The sequence below is a fragment of the Sebastes fasciatus genome, chromosome 6, assembly GCF_043250625.1.
Source record: "Sebastes fasciatus isolate fSebFas1 chromosome 6, fSebFas1.pri, whole genome shotgun sequence".
NCBI lineage: Eukaryota > Metazoa > Chordata > Actinopteri > Perciformes > Sebastidae > Sebastes > Sebastes fasciatus.
In genome coordinates, this window is record NC_133800.1 from 10,330,325 (window position 1) to 10,343,629 (window position 13,305).

The following is a 13,305-nucleotide window of genomic DNA, read 5'->3' on the forward strand; positions in this document are numbered from 1 at the left end:
ACGGAGAAAAGCGAGTTAGTAAGAGGGTTAGGGTCAAAACTGAATGATGATTTGTAAGTAACCGCATTATAGTCACAATTCTGAACACAATCTGGAGGCACTTTATGGTTCGAGATTTCCATTGCATGCTAATATACCACCTGCAATCATTCAAATGTAAAATGTATGCGTGGAAGGGTTAAAGGAAAAGCTGTATGTTTTTAACCATCAACCATTTTTTAAACTGCTTCTAAGGTTCTAATCGAGCTGACAGGAATGTTAACCCAGAGGTGGGACCATGTCACAAGTTAGTCTCAAGTCTTTGCTCTCAAGTCCCGAATCAAGACTGACAAGTGCCGAGTCCTAAACTTTGAGTTTTGAGTCCCAAACAAATCAAAATGCCCTCGTCACCAAATGTAAAGCCAATTGCTTCTCCGTCTGTAATTTTCAACCTGGACATTTTGAATACTGCAAGTTGATTTTTTTGTTGACCACCACGTAGTTTTTGTATGCAAACAAAGTTATGTGTGGTATCATGTTTTCCAACTGGCGCTCAGTAACGTAACGTTAGTTCTTCATGGTTCTCTCCTGCAACTTGATTGGATGCTGTCGGATTGGTTCTAACAAAATGGATCTTGGGATTTAAGTGTTGACATGCTGGGAATGAACAGCGTTAACGTTTCAGGAAATGACTTCATACGTGGCACACTTTTTAATCTTTGGGCTTGAGGGAAGGCATTCGGTATTTTCAAGTCCAAGTGAAGTCACGAGTCATTGGTGTTAATGTCCAAGTCGAGTTGCAAGTCTTTGATTTGTCACCCTATTATCCAAACCCACATGTGACTAATGACTAACCAGATACCATCACCTCCTCGCTGTCGCTATTCATTTATGAAAATTAGGACTGAATAATCTGCGGAAACAACTTTGTTTGAATGAATAATGGCTGTTCTTTGCTCTGTCTGATCATAATAATAGATTAATAAAACAAATGTTACATCTGAAAAATGAAGTCTTACTGGATCATGTCGTCTTCCTTCTCCACCTTTGCGAAGGTGGCGACTTTATTCTTCAGCAGGTACAGATGTCCTGGACCTCCCTGGGGAAAGGTGTTTGTGTTACTATAGATACTGGTAAGTATAAAAGTCAGTACAGTTTAAAATGGTCGGAAGAACTGATATCTGTGGTTGACATTGTGTGTAATCCCAAAACATGTTGGTTTTCTTCTACAGAAGATCCAAACGTCAGCATTGAAAATTAGTAAAATTCAACCAAAAACTGTAATGTTTGATGAAACAGAAGTTAAAACTGTCTCTGTGCCTGTCTCTTTAAGACCCCCTCCTGAAAAAGTCCAGTCTTCTCTGATTGGCTTGTGAGAAAAATATGGTGCACTTTTGCAAAGGTAGTTCTCAAGGGCCCAATTCCAAACCTCCCCCTACACACTCTCCCTACCCACTTCCACTTTGTTTGCGCATTCGCGTGGAGGGTCCGCCACGTTAAGTGCCATCCCAAACCAATTAGCGGGGAGTGGAAGTGGGCTATAAAACACTGCAACAGCGAGCTGCATCGATGACAATTTGACCAGCTGCCCTTACTGACGACGTGCACGGCGTTTTATGTTCGCCATGAACACGCTCCAATGTCAGTTCTGTGTGACTACCGGTACGAACATTCGTAAACTGCTCAAACTAAGAGAGACATTTAATTTATTCTACTTTATCGTCATACAGACTTTATCAACTTCAAGTAAATAGATTGTATTTAGGATCAAATATACCCTTGTCTAGTCTAGAAAACGGTAGACAAGTGTTGTATATTCATACAAATATATACAACATATTATTTTTTACCCCTATAACCCCATAATTTATTTTGCCTTCAACTGTGCAATACTGACTTAACAGTACAATAATGTAGTGCATTAATTCAGCTGAGCAATAATCAGGTATACTCTGGTTTACTGGCATTAACATTGCATTTATTTAAACATCATATTTAAACTAATATTTGAATTTATTTATACCATTTTTACACACTTAATGATCAATCCTATTTTTCAGCATTATTATTTTCACTGTTGTTATACATATTTCTCATTTATATTTTATTTCTATTCTAGATTAGGAGCAAATTGTAACTCAATTTCATATGAATCAATAAAGTATTTCTGATTCTGATATTTATTTATAGTTTACTTTCCGGAGAGAGGGAAGTTCGTCCCGAAGTGGGCACTGTATTTATAGCCTCCACCTTAAAGAATGTGCTTCATTTAGCTGTGAGTGTGACTACAAACGGAGTTCACTCCACCACGTAGTGGGAGGGTGTAGGGACCGGATTGAATTTGGGCCAACTGTGAGCGATATATTCTATTGAGTCTGCATGTGACGCTAGTAGGGGAGCCTAATCTGAATGAGACTTTCATAATATGTCCCGTTTAAGTCAAGAAAGAATCAGAAGAATGCTCAAAATCACCCTCAATCAGAAAAGTTAAGACAGTCAAGAAGTCTCAAAAGGGGCCGAAAGACCAGAGTTTCTGGTTTAATCTGCTAAAATGAGGAAGGATCATAATGAATGAGTGGGGAGAGATTTGTCTAGAAGACAATGAGAGCACCCAGAGGAATGTTCCGAGTATAAGGGAACATTTTCTGTTTCACAACTGAGGACACTACAACTAAATAAAACTCATGTGGGTATAAAAGAGAAAACAAACATTCTGAGAGAGCAGCTCATGTTCACTAATAATGACTGAACTTTACTAAGCCATGGGGATAACATAGTGGAATTCTTAATGTGGGTGGTTTTCCCCCTTTGAGCCCTAAATAAAGGGCATCGTGGCCGAGAGGGGAAATGTACCAAGCTGCTCTCAATTCTTAATTAGGAGCCGGTCCTCACACCAGGTGATCTGAATAACCCTCCAATCAACTCAGGGTTGAACAGCAAGTACCAAAGAATGAGGTACAGTTAAAAGAAAAACAAGCCTAAACATGATAGCCTATTTGATATTGATTATGCATTTCATCAAAGCAGCTGGAGATCTGTTACATATTCAACGGGACTGTGAATGAGAGCAGCATGCAGGAAACACTATCAACAAGTACGAAAGCAGACAGCAGACAGTGAGTTCAAAATAAATGTTCCTACGATATTTATCTGTAGATACTTATTATGTGTCATATAGTAAGATATGTTTTGTTGTAGCGATTCAACATTGAGTTTAAAGTGTTTTTTTAGTATATTATGAAACCACACTGTTCAATTTTAAACAAATAAATAAATAATTCTGAAATAATGAATAAATTAATGAAACTGATTTCTGACTCTTAAAGGTGCTATTGATCCAATTTTTATGTAGACGAATAATAAAAAAAATAATACATCCACAGAGATTTTAGAAAGATGCCGAATAAAAGTACGTCTTTACCTTAAATTATGATTGTGAATTAATCATTTAAAAATTTTGAAGGGTCCAAAATTAATGTTTTGTTTATCTCTGTGGAAGATATCTGACGTTTGGGTCCCACCTGGAACAAAAGCTTAAAAGCCAATAGTAGAACGACGTTGTTATCACGTGGTAGCAGCTGATATCAGTTTATCCTTCAAATCCATAACTACTAGTTAGAGAGAAATAATTTGACTTATTGCAAGCCAACACTCATTTAAAGGACATTAATGTCACAATATTTCCCTGTTTCTGCTGTCACTCACCTGGCAGAAAATGAGCATGTTCCAGATTTTACAGCCTTTTCTGTAGGCAGTCAGCTTCTTCTCTATCTCCTCTGGGTGAGACAGACAGAGAGAGAGAGAGAGAGAGAGAGAGAGAGAGAGGTGTCACTTTTCCCACTCAGTCGTAATGGTGAGACAAATAAATTGGCTGTCTCTCGAGACACAGACACACACACACACACACACGAGGACGAAAACAATGAGTCATCTCTGCTCTCCAGCAAGCTGAAACTTATTCCACCCTCATCTTTTCCATATTTACACCGGGAGAGTAATTTTCACTTGATAGCTAACGTTTAAAAAAAACTCACACGTCACACTCACCGAGGATGTCGTCAAACGTGGCGTGTTCATGGTCCTTTAAAGGGAAAATTAAAAGAGAATTATTATTTCATTGAACCCTATACTGACCAGACATTGAATCAAAGCGCTGGCTCATTTACAGCCATTAATGGGGTCAGATTTCATTTAGACGTTATTCTAAGAGTTCTGACTTTTATTCTTTCACAATTACGGTCCATGAGATTTGAGTGACATCAACATTACATCTCTATTTCCTAGAACAGTGGTAACCAACCTCGGGGTCAGGGCTCCAAGGTAAACATGAGGGTTCATAAGGTGATTAACAGGATATGAAAGCTGAAAATCATCTATGCTACAGTACACAAAATCTATTTCTTCAGACGTTCCTCTAATCTGTTTACATGCGGATTATTGAGAAATTTGAGATTTTCAAGGGAATTAATCACCGCCTGGTTGACCTGATCATGAACCATAAACATATTCAATCATATGATTGGTCACAGGTAGACATTTAAACTTTGTTTAAGGGGTCAAAATCCAACAAGACTAAGAGTCTAAAGCCAAGCTAGCAGGTATAATGTTTACCATGCTCATGATCATGAGTATTGGACAAATTAAAATGTTGACCTGATGATGGCGCTAGAAGAAAAGTCAGTAGGCTTCATCCTCTGGGAACCACGAATGTGTGAATGTACCAAACTGGATGGTTGATCCATCAAATAGTTGTTAAGACATTTCAGTCTGGACCAATCAACTGACAGTCTAAGAGACCAACATTGCCATCTCTACCGTGGCTAGAAAGGTTGGGAACCACTGCTCTAGAATGATAATTAATTTATATTATATTGCATATACTGTATTGCTGGATGCATAAATATGAGTTTGCTTTAACCTAAAGAATGTAGGTTAGAATTTGTATCCATCTTATGTCCAAAACACAAGTGATTGGATTTTTTTACATCTCACTACAAATAAGTGCTTTGCTCTTTTTCAACAGGTTGTCCTTTTATTTCCATCTGAACAGACAAAGAACACGGTGCCACTTAACAGCCAGGCTGCAACCAGTCTGTATGTTGTTTATGAGAGACTTCATTTAAAAAAGATGATTGACAATGTTCTTCTTTACTCAGACAAAAATGGACCCTACGTACTTGACTGAATGACTCCAACACTTACTGGGCTATCACTGGTCTTTTACTGTGATTGTCAAACTGGAAAAAAAAAAAATTGTCTGTCTGTTCTTGAAATTTCACCTTGCCTATACTATTCAGTTTTTCTGATTACTGTAATTTGTGGTGAACATGTGTCTTTGCTGAGGTATCCATGTCATTTAAACAGTCCTCACAGTTTGATGACTGGTGCCACACATAAAACATCTGGTTTGTTCGTGGAAGTCACACTTAAAGGAACAGTGTGTAGGATTTAGAGACGTCTAGCGGTGAGGTTTGCAGATCGAAACCTTCCGTGTGCCGAGCGTGTAGGACAACTACGGTGGCCCTATCTAGAGCCAGCTGTTGTCAGAGTAGCGTAGGTCATTTGGAGAATAGTAGAGTCAGTGCGTGGAATTTGTATGTGGGAGGAAGTGGAGACGCTTTGTCCATCTATACAGTCTATGGTAACGACCTGTTCTCTGGCACCAAAGTGAGGCCAAGCTGAAGAATATCATATTCTATCTTACTGTATTTTTTCATCCATCTAAAAATTTAGCTCTTTGTTTCTTTGCAACCAATAAAGGACTTTAATGAATTAATACAGCACAACATGTCTTATCCTGAATACAATGGTGGTGGAAAGCTGCTACTCACATAAAGAATGGGGATGATGGAGGGGTCGTCCCTACGAATGATGTTGGGAACATATTCAGCCTTTGGGACCTTGGATGATACTAGCTGTGGAAACATAAGAAACATGCAGAGAAACATTAATACCCTCGGCTGCATGACGGATAGATTTTGTTTTTACTTCAAAGTGAAATTGTAAGCTAATCGCCGAGATCTTAACCATGATTTTAGGTGGGATGAAGTCCTCTCCTTCACAAGCGGCTCTCTCCATCTCTCTCTCCTCCTCCCAGTCGGCGTCCTCATCCGGCCCTTCATCTAGTGTCCCTGAGGAGGTCTGAAGCTCGCCACCTGGCTCACACACACACACGCGCACACAGGAACAAAGGGAGAGATGAAAGGATAACACACAAACCAGATTAGAGAGGAGGGTGCTTCGTTTAGAAAGCGTTGCACCTGTTATTTCATTTTTTCCCAGCACAGAGGGGAGGAACAGAAGAGTTAAAATCAGACAGCAGACGAGACAAAACGACACAGTAACACTCTCCTTATGTGCATCCAGCCAGTTACAACACACAGCAACAGGCAGATGGACAACCGGTTTGAAAGATGAGGAAGGCTGAGTGGATGGATGGCAACAGCCGAGATACACAGATACACAGAATAGGAGTGGGGATATTCAGATAATACTGTAGACACACAATGACAAGAGCTACTGTATAATAAGAGAGTGCATGGCTGCGGTCGATTAGTCTTTAGTGAAATGACCCGGAAGTATTTAAGTAGCAGCCATGATAAGAGCTGGTTGAATTCTTTAATTGCTAAAGAAAGGTGCTTCAATACTTTCTTTCTTATCTCCTTTAGCATAGGAAACATTGGACCATCCTTTACCAAAGAAAAGGAGATAATGGCGTCCCACAATCCCAAGCAACATTTAATGCAACGTACCATTCGGCCATTAATAACATTCGCCATCGCTGTTTAATTGTACATTATGGATAAATTGAAATCATCCTTCTGAGAAGGTGTCATTCTGTTTTAGAGAAATCTTTACTTGAATCGTACAGCATTGAGTTTGTCACTGTACTCATTTTCTATATGTTATAAAGTTGATTTCAAAAAACATCCGTAGCCCAGTGGATGTGCAGTGGGATTCTCTGAGCACCGAGGTTCTCCTTATGAATTTTCCTTCACATCTTTCCTTGACCTCATGACGTTTTCGAGGTCAAGGAAAAGTGGTTAGGAAAAGACACAAATATGACTATTTGACCGCAGCCCATGTGTCAGTGTGTCTGTGTGTTTATGCATCTCTCTGGGCAAAGTATACATATAGAACATGTACAACGTATATAGAACGTATATATGTGCATTTTTGAGCATGAGTTTTTATATGTTGTGTGTTAACAAAAATGCATCTAAAGTCATGTGCTTGTGTGTGTGTGTTTATGTGTCTGTATACATTAAGTATTGTATTTTATATATTGTATTGTAAAGTGTTTTGTTCATGTGCGTGAGTGATGGAGAGCGTCGACTCACTGTCTCTGGAGTCATGCAGTGAGTCAGGCTTGACGGGGGTGGGGTCACTCCACGAGCGGCTGAAGCTCTTGGCTCGGCGGTCGGCAAAGGCTGATGGGTGAGGGGGGGGGGGAGAGAGTCACTCTCACACACACATACGTACACACACACACACTTTCCAAAGGATCATCAACCCCAGGAAACAAGGGTTGCGTCTGCGTTGACCCAGTGTGTGTGTGTGAAGAACAGTCCCTGTTAACTGGCCATAGTCCTTTATGTTTACATAATATGGCTATGTGGTAATTCAATAATAGTTTATTGATTTTCATTGAAAATATATTGTTTTGAAATGACAATATTGTTTTGTCACAGTTGACAAGGTTACAGGTGCAACAGAGCACACTCCTGGAAGTCAGTTAATTAAAAAAATTATGGTGAGAAAATAGTGAAATATGCCCATCATAATTTCAACAGTCCTAATCCCAAATATATTTGATTTACTATCACATGAGACAAAGAAAAGCAACAAACTCTCACAATCACAAATGTGGAACCAGCAGATGATTGTCATTTTTTATATGAAAATTACTTAAGTGACTAATCAATTACATAATTGACAGATTTTTGCATTTATTCATTATGGTATTATGTATATCAATATAGATGATAACATTCATAATAATATTATTGATTTCATTGATCACTTGACTGTTCATTTTGGGGTCTATATTCCCGTCGCATAAAGACACTAATATATAGAATTTGTTATCATATTTCAAATGATATTGATGGCATAAGTTTTTGTTTGCAGAAAGATGAGCCAATCCCAGTGAAGATTTTGTCTCAGTGTCTCAGGTTAGAGTCAAAGGTGTTTCTATAGACTATAGACTAGTTGGGCTAACTGTGTTTTGCCAGGCGAGGATTTTCTTGTAGTTTTCCTACAATCTTGGGTTATAGGAAAACTAACACATTTTCTTGCTGAATCCTTTTCTCAGCTTCTAAACTCCGTCCCTCACCCAGTCAATTAGTTATCAATTTATCCTGCTCTTTACCCAAATGAGACCAAATCTTGAAGAACTGTCAGCCAAACTTGATTTGTGAAGTACTAAAAATGGTTAAATATAATGAGAAAATATTTGCTCCATAAATATTATTCAAAAATAAAATGAAACGTATCTGTAGCCGTGTCTCCATCAACGTATTTTGAAGTGCATTTTGAAGTCTAGCATTAGAAAAGCTGTTTGGAATCGGCAAAATTCAATAAAACCTCAATTGCGCACAAAAGTCTTTACACTCGCTTGAGGTGGTTTTTGACTTTGTCGAAAAAGAGCTGATGCGCTAAACGGGATATGGAAACCCCTTTGCCGAATAAGTTCTGACGTAGCGAACATTTAACTCACGTGACTGATCAGCTGTTTCTGTTGTTGCCGTCTTCTCGGATATATATTCACATTGTCTTGAAATTAAATTGAAATTGTTTACTGGCGGATTACAGCCATGTGTAAAGCGTAGCCTATAGTGCCTAGTTTATTCGCTCCAAATTCTCATTTCTTTTTTTGCAACAAAAATCCGCTTAAAAGTTGCTTGACAATTGAATGGAAACACGATTAGAGATACAGGACACAAACAAATGTATGGACATGCTAAGTTTTTCTGGCACTCAATTCATCTGTGTTAAATACAAATAGCAAATGTTAGTGAGTGCAAAGTCACACAGACACACACTGACATACACACACACACCAGTCCAAACACATCAGTGTAGACTGACCAAATCACCATCAACAGGGATTTTAAGGAATAAGGTTTTGATGGCATGTCTGATTCATAAACATACTCTAGCACAATATTCATATAATTATGCACAGTACTGATGCTCCATGCATAAAGCAGAATGCGTGGTTCACACTGTAGAGAACGAATGCATGAAAACGTACGGACACCAGCATACATACATGCATACATGCATACAGATACACTGAAAGACTTACTCTGGACCTTTATCCTGCGGCTGCCCACCATTCTAAGGTGTTTGCGGAAATTTCTAAAATTTAAGGGGAAAAGAAGAAGGACACACTGACGTTAGGAATGAGGACTAGAACAGAGCGAGAGAATGACAAATATGTGTCCAACTTACAGACACAGATGGATAGAAAACACAGTCAACGGTCTGGACAGAGCTGTGACATGAAGATTGGGACCAAAATCAGCTCTGAGTCTCCGGTGGGTAGCTCTGTCTTGTGCACATGCACATACATTAAGCTCAAGAGTACCTCAAAGTACCTCATGTCAAAGCATCCATTTTTCTGAAAATTTGTATATAGTATCTGCAATACCCTAATCATCTGGCTGAAAAAAATATTTGATCTGCTGCACAATTAAAATCATTTTGAACCTTCCCCAACTCTATTTCCTAATCCAAACAATGGTGTTAGCTGGACATGATGCATATCCTTGCTTAAAGGACCAATATCAAATACATTTACTGTAATAACTCATAAAATGACCATGATATGTCATCAGAGATTAATTGTGCTGTGTACTAACATGTTAACATTCAAAGAGGACAGAACTATCCATCTGATAGTGAGGTGGTTTCGGTACCAATCCTTTGATTATACATCCTCCCAAGAAGCCAGAGTAGTGCTTTACATCGTGAGTGTTTGAAGTTACACAGACATGTCATATCAAACTTTTTAAAAAACCTCTGCAAGAGACTCAAGAGAAGAATTCTTCTTTAAAAGTACAAGCAGTTTTCAACATCAGAGCATCACATGAAAATCTCTGACGGAATTCTTTTAGTGTAGTTTAGTTTTAGTTGACTCTTTTCCTTCTTCATCTTCCCTTTCCTTCCCTGCTCAGTTGGGTGCCTGGCATTACTTTAACACAGGGGAATGCTCCTGATCACAAACAAACGTCTGGATTTTCATTCGTACCACTGAAGAAAAATAGTGGGACACAGAGAGAGAGGGAGAGAGAATAAGAAAAGAGAAACATGAGCGAAAACGGAATAGAAAAGCAGCCCTAAGTGGTAGCAAGTGGAACAATGTGCGGCCTAAAACACAGCGTTTTATTATTCATCAAAGCTCGTCTGACTGTGATGGTTCAGTGTAGTGGAAGTGGGCCTCGCACTCACTTACAGTTGTGTCACTTATCTCTGAATAATTATCTGCCACTTCTCATACAGTGCATATCTTTATATATCTGCATATTTTAGATATCTGTTTATTGGTACTTTTATACTTGCACCTTTATTGATATTTTATATTTGTACTCTTTCCTTTGTACTGCCACTGCTGCACAACAATAAATGAAGTTATTTCTTATGTTATCTGATCTTAATTTATCACTCTTTAAGTGAAGCTACACACGCTGCCTCAGCTCGAGTATTGCATTTTCAAAATAATTCAAAATAAGCCCAGTGATGTCATCAGGGGTTATCTCAGCTTGGACTTGGAGTCGACATATTTGTCATGGAAAACTTGTTTTACAAACCGGGAGCATGGAGTTTACCAGACAGGGAGGGTCTAATAAAGAGACGCTATTGAGTTGCATTATGGGAAATGCAGGTGTCAACGGTGTTGTCCCTTGCTAGTCCCCCAACTTTGTTGAATCACAGAAGTACACTTTCAATTAGAGCTGGACTATATATTGAATTAATTTGATTCATTTCAAATGTTTTTGCACATTGTGTAAAATGTCTACATCATGAAAATGGAGTTATTACAATATGAGAGTTTACTTTCAGTTAGAGCCTAACAACGATGATAGCTGGGTACTGTACATTAACTGTCTTGAGTCACGACCCGTAAACTGCAATAGTGAATAGTCACATTATATGCCAACCAGTCGCAGATAACGTGACTGTCACATCTCCAGGTGGCAGCTGACTCTGGCTATCTCATAGAGATTCTGACAGTCACATCTACAAGAGGAACAGACGGCCATGAGAGGAGAAGCCAAGGAAGTCGACTGAACAGAGTGTACTTTATTCAGTCTGTCCCTGCCACGTCAGTCAGAAAGTAAAGTTGATTTAGTATAGAGCCTTTCATAGAACAAGCTCACAAAGTGCTTCACAAGAATACAAATAAGACGATAAAACAGTATAAGAAACAAACAATAAAACATAAGCAACAACAGACCTTAAAAAAATCACACAATAAGACAGCACAAGGCGACACAAAGGCTGATACTGGTGATATAAGGATGGAGCCGGTCAGAGATGTGCTCAGGTGCCTGACCATGAAGTAGGACGCACCGATACCGATATATCGGATAGCGGGCCGATACTGACTCAAATAGCCGGATCGGGTATCAGTGACAATAGGGCTGATCTATTCAATTCAGTTCTAGGTTCATATACTTAAATGGAAGAAATATGTACGATTGACATGTACGAATATTTTTAAGATTGGTCTGTGCAGCTGAAGAAAGGGACCCAATACACTGAGCAACCTTGGAGCTCAGAAGCTATACTGTCTGAAGCAATGATGAGGTTCTCAGTCTTATCTGTGTTTAGCATGGATGTATTAGGAGAACTGGATACAGCGTTGGAGGCGGGGCCCCGTTCATTACTATGAGAGTTGCTCAGTGGCGCAGGATGCCAAAATGGCTCAACTTCCGACTGGGAAAGTACCCGGATCTTCCGGCGATCTTCCGCATCCATTGGGCCCATTGAACAGCAGTAGTGTCCACTAGGTCACATGGCTCGGTCAAGGGGTCACAGCCGTCATGCTGTCGTCACTGCTTTCTAACTGGCGCGGTCTGGGTCTCATTCACATGAACGCAGGATGGGAAATAACTCTGGATTCAGCTGTTAGTGCATTTTACAACCTTTAAGACCTAATGATTTAAATAAGGGCTATTCAAGTGTTCATACTGGGAAGTTGATTCTCTTCAAAAAAAATTATCTGCTGAGTTACAAACGTCTCTTTGACAATGAAAGACTATGGGAAAAAGTATTTTTGGGCCCAATGGCATCACGTGAGGGACACAGAAGTTGTAGTACCGCCATTTGTCCGCTACGAAAATTGGCATCAACGACCGGCGCTCTTCCTGGGGGCTTGGTGTTTAGCTGAAAAAAGTTGTTACCAATCCAGTCCTTAATGACAGTCAGACAATTGTGCAAAACAGTCAGTTTGTCAGTCTCGTCTAGCTTAAAAGAGACATACTGTACAGCTGGATATCCTCAGTGTAACGGGACTATGAGATATACCTTTACATTTGCTAATAATATAGTAGTATAATAGTTTCAGACATGTAGAGACCCGACACAGAAAAACTCCTATCCCAGAGATATGAGGAGAACCAGTCCAGGGCTCTCCCAGAGACACCCATCTACTGCTTTAGCCTTTCAGTCAGGATGCTGTTATCTACCGTATCAAAGGCTGCGCTAAAATCCAGCACAACAGAGCATTCAGTCACATCAGAAGACATCATAATGTCACTGGAGACTCTGAGAAGAACTGTTTCAGTGGAATGCTTCTGACGGAAACCAGATTGGAATTTATCTTGTTATGTGCCGTCAAGCAGTGAGCTGTTTGGCAACAACTTCCTCTACAATTTGGAGATAAAAGGCAGCTTAGACATGGTCCTATAGTTTTTGGGAACGGCTGGAACGAGGTTAGTTTTTTTTTCAGGAAAGGCTGAACAACTGCAAGTTTAAAATAAGTTGGGACACCAGATTTCAGGGAGCTATTTATAATAGGGACCAGGCTTGGACCAATAGACCCAAGTACATTTTTAAGCATGTCAGGTAGCTAACTGTGCAAATATCCAGTGAAAGTCAAACACAAACAGCAAGGACAGTGCTAAAACTGATATTTAACTTTTAAACTGAATGTCGGTGCTCTTTTAGTTGAAACATCTGGTTCTGACAGTGCACAGCTGTGTGGGATAACCTGTATTTTTTTAATATGCCAAACGATGATAGTCTTGAAAGTATGAAAGTATATTTGCACAACTATTTTGAACATAAAGGCCTAAAAATGTTCAACATTTAGTGTGT

At 39.3% G+C, this 13,305-nt stretch overlaps 1 protein-coding gene and 1 long non-coding RNA gene across 2 annotated transcripts in view; one reads left to right on the forward strand and one right to left on the reverse strand.

Moving 5' to 3' along the window:
- Positions 1-13,305, reverse strand: part of nsmfb (NMDA receptor synaptonuclear signaling and neuronal migration factor b) — a 54,036-nt gene that overhangs the window by 16,513 nt on the left and 24,218 nt on the right. Inside the window, exons 7-13 of the mRNA XM_074637568.1 lie at positions 9,290-9,342; positions 7,320-7,409; positions 6,007-6,134; positions 5,811-5,894; positions 4,027-4,060; positions 3,685-3,755; positions 999-1,078 (exon numbers count right to left, since the gene is read on the reverse strand). Of these exons, the coding sequence (XP_074493669.1) occupies positions 999-1,078; positions 3,685-3,755; positions 4,027-4,060; positions 5,811-5,894; positions 6,007-6,134; positions 7,320-7,409; positions 9,290-9,342 (540 nt within the window). The remainder of the gene's footprint in view (positions 1-998; positions 1,079-3,684; positions 3,756-4,026; positions 4,061-5,810; positions 5,895-6,006; positions 6,135-7,319; positions 7,410-9,289; positions 9,343-13,305) is intronic.
- LOC141768983 (uncharacterized) lies at positions 2,808-5,765 on the forward strand. Its single transcript, XR_012594236.1, has 3 exons — positions 2,808-2,934; positions 3,007-3,095; positions 5,003-5,765. It is a non-coding gene; the product is annotated as an uncharacterized LOC141768983 (long non-coding RNA).